Source organism: Cucumis melo, chromosome 2 (assembly GCF_025177605.1).
Source record: "Cucumis melo cultivar AY chromosome 2, USDA_Cmelo_AY_1.0, whole genome shotgun sequence".
Lineage (NCBI taxonomy): Eukaryota > Viridiplantae > Streptophyta > Magnoliopsida > Cucurbitales > Cucurbitaceae > Cucumis > Cucumis melo.
Genome location: NC_066858.1, coordinates 7,048,695 through 7,064,598, shown reverse-complemented (window position 1 = coordinate 7,064,598; position 15,904 = coordinate 7,048,695). Strand labels below are relative to the sequence as shown.

Below are 15,904 nucleotides of genomic sequence, written 5' to 3'. Positions count from 1 at the left end.
TTTATAAGTGGTTTTAGAATGGTTGAAATTGTTTTCTGTACGATTTCAAAATCATTATAAAATATTTTTTTAATCATTCAAATTAATTTCGATAGTATTATAATTATATTGATTTTAAAAGTCTAAAATTATATATAAATATTTAAATAGCAAAAATGATTTTAACAATTTCAACGTGAATTCCAATATACTTATTGTCATGGATCTGTGTGCTATGTATAGATCGTTGGGGTTTGATAGAGATTAAAATTGGACACCATACAACAAGTTTTATTTCAATCCACTAAAATAACGAGTAATAGATAGGTAAGTGTAATAAAAATCATTCACCTTTAAAATAGCAATAAAATGGTCGACACTAGTAGATTAATTAATGTTGATCAAAGGTGCTAAACTAATTAAACAAAAATCTAGAAAACTCGATGTTGACTCTGGAAACGAACACGCCCCATAGTGGGTTGCTACTTGCTAGTACCATAACCTCAACCTTGGAACTTCAATTCTTATCTATGCTAAGACAGGTAACATATCCCTAGCTAACCCTAGAGGACCTTATAATATAATTATAAAATTATATATTACATAGTTCTAAGACCTGTCTACAAACAACTTGATGGCTGAACTAAACCAGCAGCACTTCCTTCAGCATGACTACATGAAGCTTCAGCTGCTTCATTCTTATAACTCAACTCCACATCCTCCAAAGTTATGTCATTGCATGGAAATTTCGAGCTACAATCGAATTTCATCGCAACTTGCGTCGCTGATGTTCCGTGTATGTTTCGATATGTCACATCGCTGATTTTAACTCCAGAATCCTAATTATACAAAAAGAATAAATAAGATAAGAAATATTCTATAGAAAAAAAAAAGTTGTGATTAGATAACTAAATTGCTTGCATAAACATGCATTGAAAAAAAAAAACTTTTTTAAAACGGAAATCCATACTGACCTGTCCAGGACAACCTTTGTTGTCGGGGCAATAATTTTGATCAATAATGATAGGATTTTCCACATTGACCATTACAATGTCTTGAAAGATAACGCTTCTTGCAAATCCATTGCTCGGCTTTCCCCATGTTTTAATTCTGACCCCATTTTGTGTGTTTGTGAATGTAGCAGATTTAACTGTTACATTCTCAACACCATCTTCTTGCACTTCTCTTCCTAAACTCCCAATGCTGATAACCAAATAAAAGTTATATCTTAGCTTTAATTGTCAAGGTTAAACTTTTATTAATTTTTTTCAATTGAGTACCTGATTCCATGTCCAGGTCCACAAGCAACATTCTCAATCCACAAGTTCGACGTGCCAGGACCTATTGAAATGCAATCGTCGCCCGTGCCAATTATAGAGTTGAGGATAGTAACCGTTGAGGATAATGCTACGTGAATGCCGTCGGTGTTTGGGCTATTACCAGCAGCTGATATCTTCAGTCCTTGTGCTTTCACATTTTGACAACCATTGATTACTATGTGGAACATTTGACTATTTAGTGACGTTAAGCCACTAACCATTATATTCTTTGAATTGGAAAATTCCAACGACTGCACCAGAGGAGGAAAAAATAATATTTGACAATGTTTTATAATTAGAAAGAAAATCTCCGTGGAAGGAAATAAATAAAAATGGTAACTTACGTAAAAAAAACATGGGCTAAAATATATATGGTTCAATTTTAGTCCACTAATCGCTGCTCAAAGTCTTTTTCATTTTTTTAAATAAACTAAATTTTTATATAAAAAATTGTAATATGTCATATGTGTATAAATTAAAAGTACATAGTTAAAATTGGAGACTAAATAATATTTGGACAAATTTAATTTACCGTGGCTCCGGAGGGGCAAGAGCTTTTGGAATTCTTGCAAGCCCATAATCCAAATCCTTGGGCATCAAGAACGCCACCAAACACGTTAACACCATCAACACGTTTAAAAGTGATCCAATTTCCTGAATTTGCAATCACAGCATAGTTTGATGGAGCCAAAAGCGTCCCATCAATTCGTATAGTGATATCATTATTATTGCAAGGCCCTTCAAATGCTATACTTTTCACATAGAATCTCCCTTTTGGAACATAAATGGACACGGCTGTCGTTGCACGACATGCACTAGCCCAAGCTTCCTCGAACGCCTGCGATGAGTCGGTTCCGATGTTGGGTTTTGCACCGAAATCGACTACGTTAAAGGTGGAAGCCGAGGCCAAAGTGAGGAAGAGGAAAAGAATGAATAAGGTTTTGTGAAGAGCCATAATAAAGTGAGACGAAAGAGTTGAGAATGTGGGTGTGTTGTGGTGGGGAAATTGGATGGGTTTTGAGGGGTTTATATAGACTACAGAGGGGGGGGAGAAATATAACTAATTCCTTTGTTGGAAAATTTAGGTCTAAAAGGATGTTTCTCTTATGCTTTTTTAAAATTTTAAAAAAAAAAAAAAAAAAAAAAAAAAAAAAAAAAAAAAACTTCGAAAATTGAGGATTGATTGAAAAGGAGTTTTCTTTATTTATGGCTTTAATCACTGAATGTGGGCAAATGAAATGACCAATATGGCCTCACATGTTTTCTTTCTTTCTTTTTTCGTTTTGGAGGAAAAAAAATGTTGAACCCTTACGCAATGTGTGCCTTAATTCCTTCTCATTATGTCAAAATAATTTGAAGTTTAGGGTTCTTCAAAATAAAACAAATAAATTAAAATAATATATATAGATTTTGAAGATAAACAACTCAAAAGGAAAAATAAAAAATAATAATAAAGCACTCAGGATAAGGAGTTTGAATGATGGTAAATTCTTGGCCCTTTTAAAGCTTTCCGTGTAGTATGTTGAGTCGAAAAAAATAAAAATAATTGAGGTAAAATGACATAAACTATGGTGTTTGTAACAACTATACTTCTAAATTTGTAATTTGATCCATCATTATTGTCGAACTATATGGTTTATTATAATTACAAATCTTCTATTTCCTTCGATTTATCATTTTATGATTTGTTAATTATTGGTTGAAATCAACTATTCCTATGTAAGTATTTTATTAATATTTTCTTTAAATTAAAATAATTGATTTTTTTCATCAATGTTTTAATCGTCGATTTCAAATATTTTTTATTGCAACAATAAACCAAACCAATGAAAACGGATATGTACTGTTTGATATGCAAATTAAAGAAAAGCTGAAAAGATATGTCTGACAATGTCTTCAAGCCTCTTTTGGTAATCTCTTCTTTAAGGAAGACGACGTCACCCGACTTTGTCTGAATGACCTGGATTGATCTGACCATGCAACTACTGCTGATTCTCCGGGATAGGATGCATCCAGGGACTTACTTTCGGCTTCCCCGCCATCAATTGCTCAAGCATTCTATCTCGTTGATTCTGTTGGTCGCAGTAAGAATTCCTGATCGTAAACAATCTTCGCTAACTGCGTTGGCCTGCGGTTGGTCACGCCGCTTCAGTCACCTGTCATCTTCATCACCTCCCCTTCAATCGAAGATTACCTAAATTGACGATTACATTGATAGACTGGATTGGAAGACAAATTCTTTTTTTTTTTTAATTGCTAAACTAAACCAAATCGAATGTGTGTATTTATATTAGAAAATAAATCCTAACAATTAATATTAATTATATTCAATATTAATTATATATTATGGTGCATTTATATTTGTTATTTAGAAAAAGGACTAATAATTATTATAGACATCGTAGGTTTGGTATCGAGAAAAGTGTTAACAAAAGATGTCTAATTTTAATCTATAAAATAAAGAAATTATATAGACCCAATTCTGGTATGAAAATAGCAAAATTGCTCAATCCAGAATATTTAGAACAAAACAAAGAATAGTCAAAATAACACATGAAAGTCAATGGTATGGGTTATTTATTTATAAAACCGATTAATTTAATTTAGTTCTCTTCGTTGCTCTCAAATTAAAAAAGTGAAACCAACTTTTAATCGTATCTAAACCTATATCAATAATATACGATATGTTGATATTTGAATTTTGTAACTTACATTAAAACATCACTAATGAAGTATAAAATATAATTTTAGTAATTTTAATAAAATTTTATTTTTTTTTCATTACTTCTATTCATTTGGTTGATTTTCTTTTTAAACTCTAAAGTGGTCATTCGCGAATAGACTTTTCTTTCTCTTTCGTTATAGTTAGTGATCTTTTGGGGAGGGGGTTTAATAGTCCTACATGTGTTGCATGTTACTATAAGGATAATACTTAAAAAGTGTATTTCAAGCATCGTCTATTTTTATGTTTTTTTTTTTCACCACACATCTAAAATATTTTTTAAAAAAGAAAAATAAATTGCTATATAGCAAGTTATGATGGAACATTTTAACAGAATACATGTAGATGATCTTTAATAGACATTAGATATTTTTTTTAGAATATTTTAATATTTTTCATGCGAATTGCAAAAAATTATATATAAAAATGGGTGAGGTCTCAAACGCAGTCAAATATTATAAACTTGATACATTATTTATGTTCTTAGAAAATAATTTTATTTTCATTTCCTTTTCATATTTTACATATAATATAATTTCTCAATATATATTTGTACATAATATCTTTCTCATATCTTTCAAATTAGATAGAATTGTAATATTTTGATTATTGTATTTTTATTTCGTAAGAATTCTATTCTCCATTCTTAATTCTTGCAATTCAATACTTTCTGTTGCTCCAATTTGTGTGATGATGCACAATTGCTCCAATCCCCCATACTTTCTGTTGCCTTCAACACACACAGCATTTCATCATCATCATCATCATCATCATCATCATCATCATCATCATCATCATCATGCTTTCAACCTCTCCCTTTTCATCCATTATTTCCTTTAATATTTTTTTCAATTTCTCCATATTTCAAATATTTGTGCTATCTTCCCCAATTTTATTTTATTATTTATTATTATACTTTTATTATTATTATTATTATTATTATTATTATTATTATTATTATTATTATTTATAACTATTATACTTATACTTAGCTTGATTAACAAGCTACTTTTGCAAATCATCCCAAATATTCTTTTAAATTATGGTTGATTTTAGATCAAAGATATACTAATAATATCAAACATTAATGATAGAAGTGACAGAGTCTAAAAAATAATAAGATATAGGTGAAGAATACCATCTTAAAACGAAAATACTTCTACAAGAGAGGATTGACTTGAACAATGTCCAATTCAATCAAATAAACAGCAAATAACATGTTCCCTTACATGGCTCAACTCAAAGCACATGATTGTCCAGGTCAACCCTAGCCAAATGTCAAATTATGTTCTAGTGAGTTAAATCATTATCTAACATCAACTATGAAATTGACTGATAGAACCAAGATTTGAATGGTTCTTAGTTAACTTGAAATTATTCTAATAATATAATTTCATACAAGAGGACGAAAATTCATATTATAAAAAATTGAAAAGTAAAGAAACTGCAAATATGTAGATACAATATATTAATTAATTATAAAAATTTAAAATTACTTTCAAAATCATAAATACTATAAAGTTATTTAAAAAAAAAAAAACAGATATTTTTTATATAATTTTGGAAGAGGTATTTTCATGGAAAGGAGTATTTGACATGGAATTTTGAAACATTATTATGAGATAAATTGAAAAAGACTATCATATTATATATGACAGACTCAAAGAGTGTAAAATCAATTTGGTTTAGTTTGAAAAATTTGGAATTGGATAAAAAGAAAAGAGAGAGTACGGGAGGGGGTAGGACTGTCATTTGAGAAAGTGGAACAAATAAGGAGAGGAAAAAATGGAAGAAAATAGAACGGAAAATGTGGAAGGGCGCAAGAGGTGGAGGATAAAACGGAGAAGAAATTACTAATTTTGTCCTTTTCACATTACGACATGTCGTCTCCTCTTCCACCTAATCCTTAGGCAATAACCATTGTATTCTACCCATATGCAAATGCATTTTACACTCCTCATTTCTTTTTTTAAAAAAAGAGAGAATGAATGTTTTAAAAAAGAGTTCAATCAACAAAAAGTTTCAGAAAATGGAGAGAATAGCTCAAAGTCAAGAGACAATGGAGTTCTTAATAAGGGCGTACATCAATCGAATTAGAAGTAAATCAAGGACTAATCCAAAGACCTTGAATCAGTAAAAATTGAACTCTGTCAGTTAAACGTCCATGGACCAACTCAACCCGACCCGACCTAACTTCCTGGTTAGGTCACCAAGTTGCTTTTTTTTTTTCATAATTTAGAATATTTTTCATTCTTTCCTTTTCTACTAAAATTGAAATTTGCACTAAACAAATGTCATATTTATGTAAATGATCTAAATATGTTATATTAATTTTTAAAAAATTTTATAATCAAACAAACAAGTGAAGTCCAAGTGTTTTTTACCTCAAATAAATGAAACCTAAATTTGTGTAAAATGCATGACTACATACAAATCCATTCAAAATAAGAAATGAAAAACATTCAAAAGTATTCTAGGCAAAGTTTAAGTCTACATTCAAATTCATTCGTTATAATAATAATTATTATTATTCATATTACTACTCTACTAGTAAATGGGTTTTTTAAAAAAAAAATATAAAAGACCAGTAAAATATTTACACTCTATAGAATAATTTTGAAAACGAAAAAAGTTCACATATCTACAATGGAAAATATCAAAAATATTCCAATCAACACGAGATTAATCAGCACACACGAGCGTAAGTAATTTTCTTCTAAACGATCATGTACTACAATCTAGAAGAATGGTCTACCATCGTTTAAGTCATAATACATGTTCGTATAATTTTTTTAACAAGGAAAAAAATGCTTCAAATTTAAACGATTGTGTTGACCATGTTAAACGATCATGTTGACTACGGTAAGTGATGGTTTAGATTATATTCACACAATCGTGTTGTTCTTTTTAAACAATGAAAAAAAAGGGCTTCAAATTAAATCTAAAAGATCCAATTGACTATGGTAAGCGGTCATTTAGATCAATCCACGCGACCATGTAGTTCTTTTTAAACCATGAGAAAAAGACTTCAAATTCAAACAATTCGTTCGTTGACCATGTTAAACGATCATGTAGACTATGGTAAGCGATCGTTTAGATCATATCCACACGATCGTATAGTTCTTTTTAAACTATGGACAAGTGTTTTCAAATTTAAACGAGCGTATTGAACATAATAAATGATTATGTTAACGATGATAAAGATCATTTAGATCATGTCAAAATGATATTTAAACGATCTAAATATCCTCGAATATGAGGAAAATGAAGTAACTTCAAAAAATCTTGTCGAAAATGGTGAAGATACAATAGAAGATTTAAACAGAAGAATAATCGTTTAAAAATAGAAGAAAAAAATATGAAAGAATAGAAAGAGAAGTGACACAAGGGCAAACCTCCAATATTTTGCCCAATTTATTTGACCTTTATTTTCGTTACACGAGCCTAAAATATTTTTTAGATTTTCTTGCACTTATGTAAATTAACCATAGTAAATCCTATAACCTAACCGAACTCAAAATATATTTTTTTTTAATTTGCAACCCAACAATTGGAATGCAGGTTGGTGGGGTTACCACCCCTAGTTCTTAACAATAAGGAAACAAACAGAGACTAAGGCTACGTCTATCATTGCATTGCCCGAGTTAAAAAGTCATTTCAAAAGAATCATCAACTGCTATGCACTTGGTAAAACATATTTAAATTGAACTTTTACATGTATTTATAGCAAGATGCTACTAACTTCTAGATTCTTCTAAAATCAAATAAAATTTTTAAAATTAAAATTAAAAATTAAAAATTGTATTTTTATATTTTTTTCATTTCTCTAACTTCATATATTATTTCCTCATCTTCCTTCTCAAAAAAAAATAATAAATAAAATAAAATAAAAACACAAAAATAATAAAGAAAGATATTGAATATGTAGAATGTGGGCAAGAACAAAAATAAATAAATAAATATCAAAAAATAATTACAAAACTGCAACAAAATATATATGTAAAAATTAACAATCTAGAACGAATGAACATGACATAAAGGGAAGAAATAATATAGCAAAAACATGTCTTTTGGTCCTAATACCTTTTCTTTCTCTCTATTATTCAAAGTCTTTAATAGAGAAGAATAAGGTTGAAGGAGGTAATCTCAAACACATGACAATTATATGAGATGCCGATCATTGGGGAAAAATATCCCTACCAAATGCAACCTCCAAATAAGTTAGGGCCTTCGGATGGTTAGAATTTCAGATTCTGAAAAGGATTTCTTTTCCACTTTCTGTTTGCAAAATCTCTAAGATTTGTGTGACGGTGGTTTAGGGATTTGGGAGGAGAAAGAAAAGATAAAAATGGGCTTTTTAGGTATGAAGAGTTTTGGACGAGGAAAATGAGGTGAAGATTGTGAGTTGCTATAGTTAGGAGGGAGAGAAAACGAGAAGAGAAAGCATCCAATCCCTCACAAAGAAAATTCACCAAATAACATGTAAAATGTGTAAATACACATGTTAATTTAAATTAATTAAAAAGAAGTTAGACAAAATTAGGTGGTTATAAGATGTCCCCTTCATACATTCATGTAGAATTAGAAGGGGATGAAGGTGTAGACATTATTTTGTTTGGTAATAAATGTTATAAACACACTCAAAACATGTCATAAAATTGTAAAGAAATGTTGGGGTCAACTGGTGTCACCCTATAACAATTAAAAATGAGTTGGAGGGTATGGATAAACAAATACCATCACAGTAAAATATATCAAAAAAACGGATATAAACAAACACCACATGACAAAGTAAAATTGAGTTGGAGACCCAGGATAAACAAACATCAACAAAATAAAATGTTGGGGGTCAAGTACGTAAAAGCATCCCCGGACAGTAAACAGGATATCAATGGTCAAGAATAAACAAGTACCACATAACTAAAAACAAAAGGTAAATTGTCATGGATAAACAAGCACCATCACAAACAAAACAAAATGATGGTACCTAAGATAAAACAAACATCACCGCACTAAAAAGGATATCAAGGTTTAGGGATAAACAAGCGTCATCACAACAAATCAAAACGCTTGAGACTAGAGATAAATAACAATCTCACCACAACAAAAAGGGTGTCAAGAGTTGAGGATAAACAAGCATCATATGACTAAATAAAACGAGCTAGAGGCCATAGATAAGTAAGTGTCATTGTAGCAAAATAAAACATAATGTACATGATCGTAAAACATAATTTGATGAAATCGTAAAAAAAAATACCACAAAAACAAGCTCGAGCTGGTTTTAACTAATTTTAAAGAAAATAAATAAAATGTTTAAAATCAAGAAGACTAAAAACGAATGAATAAAAAATAGAAACAGAATTGATTCCTCATATGGCATGTCATGGGTCCTTCCTATTGCTCCCCAACTTTTCATTTCCAAGACCTTTTCCTGAAATATTAAAAATAGAAAAAATGTGATAATAAAAACATAACCAGTAAAGGATCCACTACTAGTCACGTTAGGTGATCTGTTAACTTCTTGTTAGAAGGTACCATAAAATAATAATATCATGTCCCTGATGAAACACACCTAAACGGAGTGATCCCGTTGGACCACACATGGAGACTAACAACTAGTGGTGTCGTCGAACGCACACAATCATTAAGCTGTATAAGGTGGTGACACCGTACATGTGAGGTGCACAACCTATTAGCCAAAATTAACATACACCAAGTTCAAAAGCGTGTGACAATGATCATAAACATACCATGATACATCAATCATAATAGTCCATAATCATGTAATCTATAAAACATGCATAAACATCATATAACATCAGTTGTCAACTACAACACCTCATTATGCATTTTAGCTATCATCCATGCATAATCAATAAATATATGCATGCTCTAAATTTAATGTTTGAAAGTCCAATAGTAAAATCTATAACTTGAGAAATGTTCCTTTGGTAATAAACAAAATTTCTCAAGTAAACCATTTCTAAACATTAAGGAAAATTTTAATAATTTCAATTAATAAAATTAACAATGACTAACATCTAAAAATTTTCCCAATTTAATTTACCCAAAATTAGGATTAAAACCAATTCAACTTTGATGGAAAAAATTTCACAGAAAGTTTCCAAAGTTAGCCAATTGAACCTTTAAGAAAATCTCTCATTAGAGCAAAAGTTAAATATTTTCGAACCAAAAATTATGATTTGATGGTTATATTCAAAATTCATCAAAATCACTACAAATCTTATCAAAAGTGGCTCAAAAAAAATACTAAAATCAGCTTGGCTTAGGAGGAAGAGGCACGTCTTCACTCGACTCAAAAACATGAGATCGACTTGATGAGGGATGCACGTTGAGAGAAGACGTTTCGGCTTGCATTGGCTCTGACAGAATGACACACGACTAAGAAGACAAGGGAGACCGACTCGGGAACATTTCGCTTGGTTTGAGCGGCATGAGACAGATGTTCGCTTCGCATAGAGGCTCAACTCGCGAGTGCTACAGCTTGGACAGAACGCACGACTTTCATGAGGAGACGACTAACGACATAGGCGAAGAGAAGAAGCTTCGTGCAACGACTGGACTTCGTCAAACGTGAACAAAACGCATCAATTAGAGAGGGATGTCGGTGACGACCTCAAGCGATGGGATAAGGTTTGATGAGTAAGAAAATGAGGAAGACTTTTTTGATTTGCCCGCAATTCAAGGCCCATTTTATAAATAATGATAATAATAATAATAATATCTCTTTTCTAAGAAATTTCAATCACATCAACTCTTTCTCTTCCCCAAATTAATTATTTTTTTGGAGTTTTTCCAAAAATAGAACAAAGCGCGAAAATATTTATACCGTATAAAACAATTTTAAAAGGCCCACAAGTCCACAACGTGAAATAACAAAACCCCACGATTAATCAGTCACACATTTGAAAAAATGATCTCATACCCAATCTAAACGATCTCTTAGCAACAATCCATTAGTAAAAACCTCTTAGCAACGATCTCTTAGCAACGATCTCTTAGCAACAATCTTGTATCAGTCTAAATAATCTCGTAACAAGTCTAAATGATTTTATACCCTTGTACCAAATCTAAACGATCTTATACCCTTATATCAAATTTAAACGACCTCCCCTAGCAAGTTTAAATGATCTCATAGCAAGTTTAAATGATCTTCTAGCAAATCTAAACAATCTTGTACTTTTATACCAAGTCTAAACGACCTCGTAACAAGTCTAAACGATCTCGTAACCTTCTACCTAGCCTAAACGATATGATCTTGTGCCAAGAAAAAAAAAGATGAGAAATGAAGAAGAGAGAGAAATTATGAAAGAGAAAATGAAGAAATTGATAAATATTTACATAAATAACCATAATATTGTAAAATGAAGAATAAGTAATAGTATGAAGAAATTAATAATATGAAGAGGAAAAGAATAAATCGCAAAGAAGAAGAGAAAAAAGAAATGAAAAATGGTTAGCATTAATCAAGAGCATACTTGAAGCTTATGAAAATATCATGGATTTTTTTATTTTGTTACACAAGTCGTAAATATTTTGATATTTTGTTATATTTATAAAAATTAACCTTATAATTTTCCCAAATTAATTTATTTTTACCTTATCCATATTAATTATATTTAATATTTCTACCAAAATCTCAAATCCTCTAATTAATTAAATATATATCCAAAAATATATTTAATTAACTTTAATTTCAACAATCCCAAAAATATATTTAATTAACTTCACATTTAAATGATTCAACATAACACACAATAAATTCAATAAAATTAAATAAAATTAAGATAATTAAATATAAATTACCTTAATTGTTGGAACGTTACAGTATTCACCGATAGTCAAGCTAGCGAAGAACGCAGATAGGCTTGATTTCACGTTTCAGGCTTCCTTTATGGTGGATTCAAACTGACGGTAGTAGCTGCTGTCTTTTGGATTGAAGAATTGTGAAAACGACCACGAGTGAATATACCTGTCTTGGCTTTCCTCATCCCCTATTAAAGATTTTTGGAATTTAGAACTTAGCAACAAACAATTGGGACCTTGGCTTTATAATACCTTTTGGGAGATTGATCTACATGAATCATGTCCCTCTTTTGACTCCCTGTATCTTGCATTCCTCGATGCAACAACAAAAATGTTTTGGCTGCCAGGATCAAATGGCTCCTTTACAATCCAATCTCTTTGTGATGATTAACCCGACTCGTGATCAACTCTTGCCCACAAGTTTTTCTCTCCTCTTTACCTGAAAAGGTAAACGTCCAAAAGAAAAATCAGGTTCTACCTCTAGGAAGTAGGAAATTACCATGCAAGCTGAAACAATTATATGACAATATGCAAAGGCCACTTCCATGGCTCCCTATCCCTGAGATGGTGTCCTCTTTGAGAAAAGGGAAAAACCCAGAGTCACGTCTTCGTAACTTTTCGCTTGCTGGTAACTTCTAAAGACTTTATTTTACCAAATTTCAATTGACGCGTGGCATCATCGCCCCCTCTAACAACAACTATAGTGTTAATCCTCTTTTTGCTTATTTGAATAACTATTTACAATTTAGGGCTTGGAAATACTCCCCTTTATTGTAATTTCATAATAATATATGAAGTGTTTCTTACCAAAAAGGAGGTGGGGGGGTTAGCAAAAGGAGTCAAATCCATCAAAGCAAAGGTATCAGCATTCAGGTTCAGATTAAATGTGAAGTATCCTGCAAGAAAGATTAAGTTGATGCTTTAAAAATTGAGCAGAGATATATTTATGAGTATATTCAGTATGAGTGCGAACATGGCACCTCATATTAAGCAATCAGAAAACGTAACCTACCAATTATATTTACAATTTAATAAACAAATAAAGTGGAGTATAAAAGGAGTACGGGTGCACATACAAGAGAGAGAAGAGACCTTTGCCTTCATTAAATAGTCGACATGCATCCATTGAAGTGCAAATTTAAAATCTATCATCAGGCACCAGTCCTCGTTGGAGCATTTCGTCATGGAAACGAAATGCCTCCTTCATATTGTCTTGGCTGACATGACCATTTATCAGAAAAGAGTACGTGGCTCTGTCCGGATTTATGCCAATCTCAATCATTTTCCTTAATACATGCTCAGCCTCTTGCATTCTTCCTTCGGCACAGAATCCATTCAAAATTGAATTGTATGTAATAACATTAAGTTGAAGCCCTCGTTTTTCCATCTCATTAATCAATACAAAAGCTTTTTCTAGGTTCTCTTCTTTCAAATATCCATCAATAAGAGTATTATATGAGATGCTATCAGGAATTATTCCATTTGATATCATTTTGCTCAAATATTCATAAGCCTTTGGCATGTCACCGGACCGGCAGTATCCCTTAATTAAAGTATTGCAAGTGACGAGATTGGGTCTGATGCCCTTTTCAACCATCTGGTCACACAAATGCAAAGCCTGAGGTAAAAGGCCTGAACTACAAAAACCATTTATTACAATTCCATAGGAAATGTGGTTGGGGAGAATATCTTTCCTGATCATATCATCCCACAACTCCTTGGCCCTTTCCATTTCGCCTGCTTTGCAAAAGCCATCAATCAACGTATTGTATGTCACTATATCTGGCTTGAGGTTTGAACGAACCATTGTTTCAAACAAATTCAGTGCTTTATCCATATTTCCATCCTTGCAATATCCACGAATGAGTGTGGTGAAAGTATAAAAGTCCGGAACCATACCTCTCTCGACCATTTCCTTAAATAACATATCTGCATCCGCAAGCATCTTCTTCTTGCAGAATCCATTCAAAAAAGTATTATATGTAACCACATCCATGAAAAACCCACGAGCAAGCATCTCATCCCGCATTTTCAAAGCATCTGAAAGAGCACCATTTCGACAAAACCCATCTATAAGAATAGTATAAATAACATTATCAGGTACTAGACCAGATCTTTCCATCTCCCTAAAATACATCAAAGCCTGAGAAAGATGTCCATTCCTCGCAAGCACACCAATCAGAGAACTAAAACTAACCAGATCAGGAAGAACACCATGACGTGACATTTCATCAAATATCTCTTGAGCTTCTAAAATATTGTCTCTTCGACAAATCTCAACTAGCAATATGTTATATGTAGCAGCATTAGGCGTTAATCCAAGTTGCAACATCTCAATTAAAACACCCTTTGCCCTGTCATACTTACCTACCTTACACAGGCCAACTAAGATAGCATTATAAGTTAGAACGCCTGGTTCCATACCCCTACTGGAGAATGAATTCAACAATTGGAATGCTTCTTCAACAAGTCCTTCACGACAGTAAGCTCTGATGAGTGTATTATATGTCACAATGTCAGCAAAAACTCCTTTTTCTTCCATATCTGATAAGAAGAACATCACATTCTCAAATTTGCGGTCTTTACATAGAGCATTAACCATAATATTGAGTGTATAAACATTCAACTCAATACCCCCTCTCACAACTTCCCCGTATATTTCCCAAGCTAAATCAACCCACCCAGTCCTCACAAGACCACCAAGGAGCTTGTTACAAGCATTTATAGAAACAGAAACTCCTTTTCTCCTCAAAATTTGAAATGCTTCAGACCCTTCTCTTAACTTTTTAGCTTGCACATAAGTCCTTACTAACAAATCATAAACCAAACCAATCGACCCGAAATTAAAACACGTCGAAATTAAGGATTCGACGACCTTAACTCGTGAGACCCCCCTTTTCCTCACCATCCTAAGAATGCAAGCTTGGGCTTCTGAGAGCCTCCTGCCGCGCACTAAAAAATGAACCATTGCACTCAAAGAAAGTGAGGAATGCTTGAAATTCGGGAAATAATAAGAAACTAAGCCAATGAATTTTAAGCCCAAATGTAAATCTTCACGACACCTAAAGAGAACTTGGAGTAAAAGAGAAGGGCTCAGGCGTAAAAGAGAATCGCGCAAATAACTTACATTATTCTGCTTCAAGCTGAACAAAATTTTTTCCAGTAGAAAGGAATCCGAAGGAGAGACCGAAGAAGAGACAGGATCGTAAAGAGGTCCTGGAGTAGACTGGGTCTGGAGGAATCGAAGGGCGGTATTTGAAGGCGAGTAGATAGTGTGAAGTTTGAAAGAATTGAAATTAGTAGGAAGTAAAGGAGTTGAAGATGTGAATTTTGATGAGAGAATTCCACTTCTGAAAGTGGATTTTGGAAGAGGAAGTCGATGAACAGCCATTTGAGGGCAGCTCAAGCTCTTTCAAGGAATCTCAAGACTTTCTTTTAAATCATTGCCTCCAATCGACACAGGGAAAATTTGGCTTGGGAAAAAGTGAGTCTTTTGCAGGGGTATTATAGATTAGAATATATATAGATGTCCATCAAGTGATGAAAGGAATGAAAGGAATAAAAAAAAGGGGAAGGTTTTTGGTGTTTGGGGAATGAAAAAAAAAAAAAAAAAAAAGAGGATTATGAAAGAAAAAAATTTATGATATATGGGAATTTATGTTTGGAAAAAGGAATAATGGAAAGAATTATGGGAATTTATAATCTCAACTGCAAGGGATTATGATAATTTTTGTTTGGAGAAAAGAATAAAGGGAAGGTTTATGACAAAAAAAATTTATTATTATTTTTTTTTAATTCGTATCGTAAATCTAATACATAAATATTTATGTTTTATTTATCGAAATTTAAAATTTTTATCGAAAAACATGTTTCATTAGCTTTCGTAAATACGATGTCAATTTTAAAAGTTTTGTACATAAGTTTTTTGTGCCAAAAAATTAATTGATGCATTACATGAGAAAGAAATTACATTTGCTTTTTTTAATTAATGTAGTAAGTGCAGTATCGGGAATTTGTGTATCGATAACAATCGGTTTAAAAAAACGAATGAAATACG

General features: G+C 31.8%; 2 protein-coding genes across 5 annotated transcripts; both read right to left on the bottom strand.

The window, feature by feature from the left end:
* Positions 1–307: 307 nt before the first annotated feature.
* LOC127148259 (polygalacturonase-like) lies at positions 308–2,294 on the bottom strand. The gene is made up of 4 exons (XM_051081695.1): positions 1,831–2,294; positions 1,260–1,549; positions 954–1,182; positions 308–818 (listed from the first exon to the last, which is right to left on the bottom strand). The coding sequence occupies exons 1-4, from the start codon at positions 2,251–2,253 to the stop codon at positions 600–602; spliced, it is 1,161 nt and encodes a 386-aa protein (XP_050937652.1). The 5' UTR covers positions 2,254–2,294; the 3' UTR covers positions 308–599.
* Positions 2,295–9,164: 6,870 nt separating this feature from the next.
* Positions 9,165–15,394, bottom strand: LOC103491986 (pentatricopeptide repeat-containing protein At5g01110). 4 transcript variants are annotated; one of them, XM_008452131.3, is made up of 5 exons: positions 12,940–15,394; positions 12,655–12,743; positions 11,848–12,286; positions 9,593–9,709; positions 9,165–9,451 (listed from the first exon to the last, which is right to left on the bottom strand). In XM_008452131.3, exon 1 carries the CDS (start codon positions 15,236–15,238, stop codon positions 12,986–12,988), a length of 2,253 nt encoding a protein of 750 aa, XP_008450353.1. In that variant the 5' UTR covers positions 15,239–15,394; the 3' UTR covers positions 9,165–9,451; positions 9,593–9,709; positions 11,848–12,286; positions 12,655–12,743; positions 12,940–12,985. The 4 variants fall into 4 exon arrangements, with proteins under 4 accessions (XP_008450353.1, XP_008450355.1, XP_008450354.1 ...); XM_008452133.3 differs by lacking the exon at positions 9,593–9,709 and having other exon boundaries at positions 11,848–12,035; positions 12,100–12,286; XM_008452132.3 differs by lacking the exon at positions 9,593–9,709 and having other exon boundaries at positions 12,924–15,394.
* Positions 15,395–15,904: the final 510 nt, after the last annotated feature.

Bases quoted from the DNA above. Each gene is read 5' to 3' on its own strand.
- LOC103491986 (XM_008452132.3), bottom strand. From the start codon at position 15,238: ATGGCTGTTCATCGACTTCCTCTTCCAAAATCCACTTTCAGAAGTGGA.
- LOC127148259 (XM_051081695.1), bottom strand. From the start codon at position 2,253: ATGGCTCTTCACAAAACCTTATTCATTCTTTTCCTCTTCCTCACTTTG. The intron at 1,550-1,830 runs GTAAATTAAATT...CCTCTGGTGCAG, and splicing joins CTTGCCCCTCCGGAGCCACG to TCGTTGGAATTTTCCAATTC. The intron at 1,183-1,259 runs GTACTCAATTGA...TTTGGTTATCAG, and splicing joins GGACCTGGACATGGAATCAG to CATTGGGAGTTTAGGAAGAG.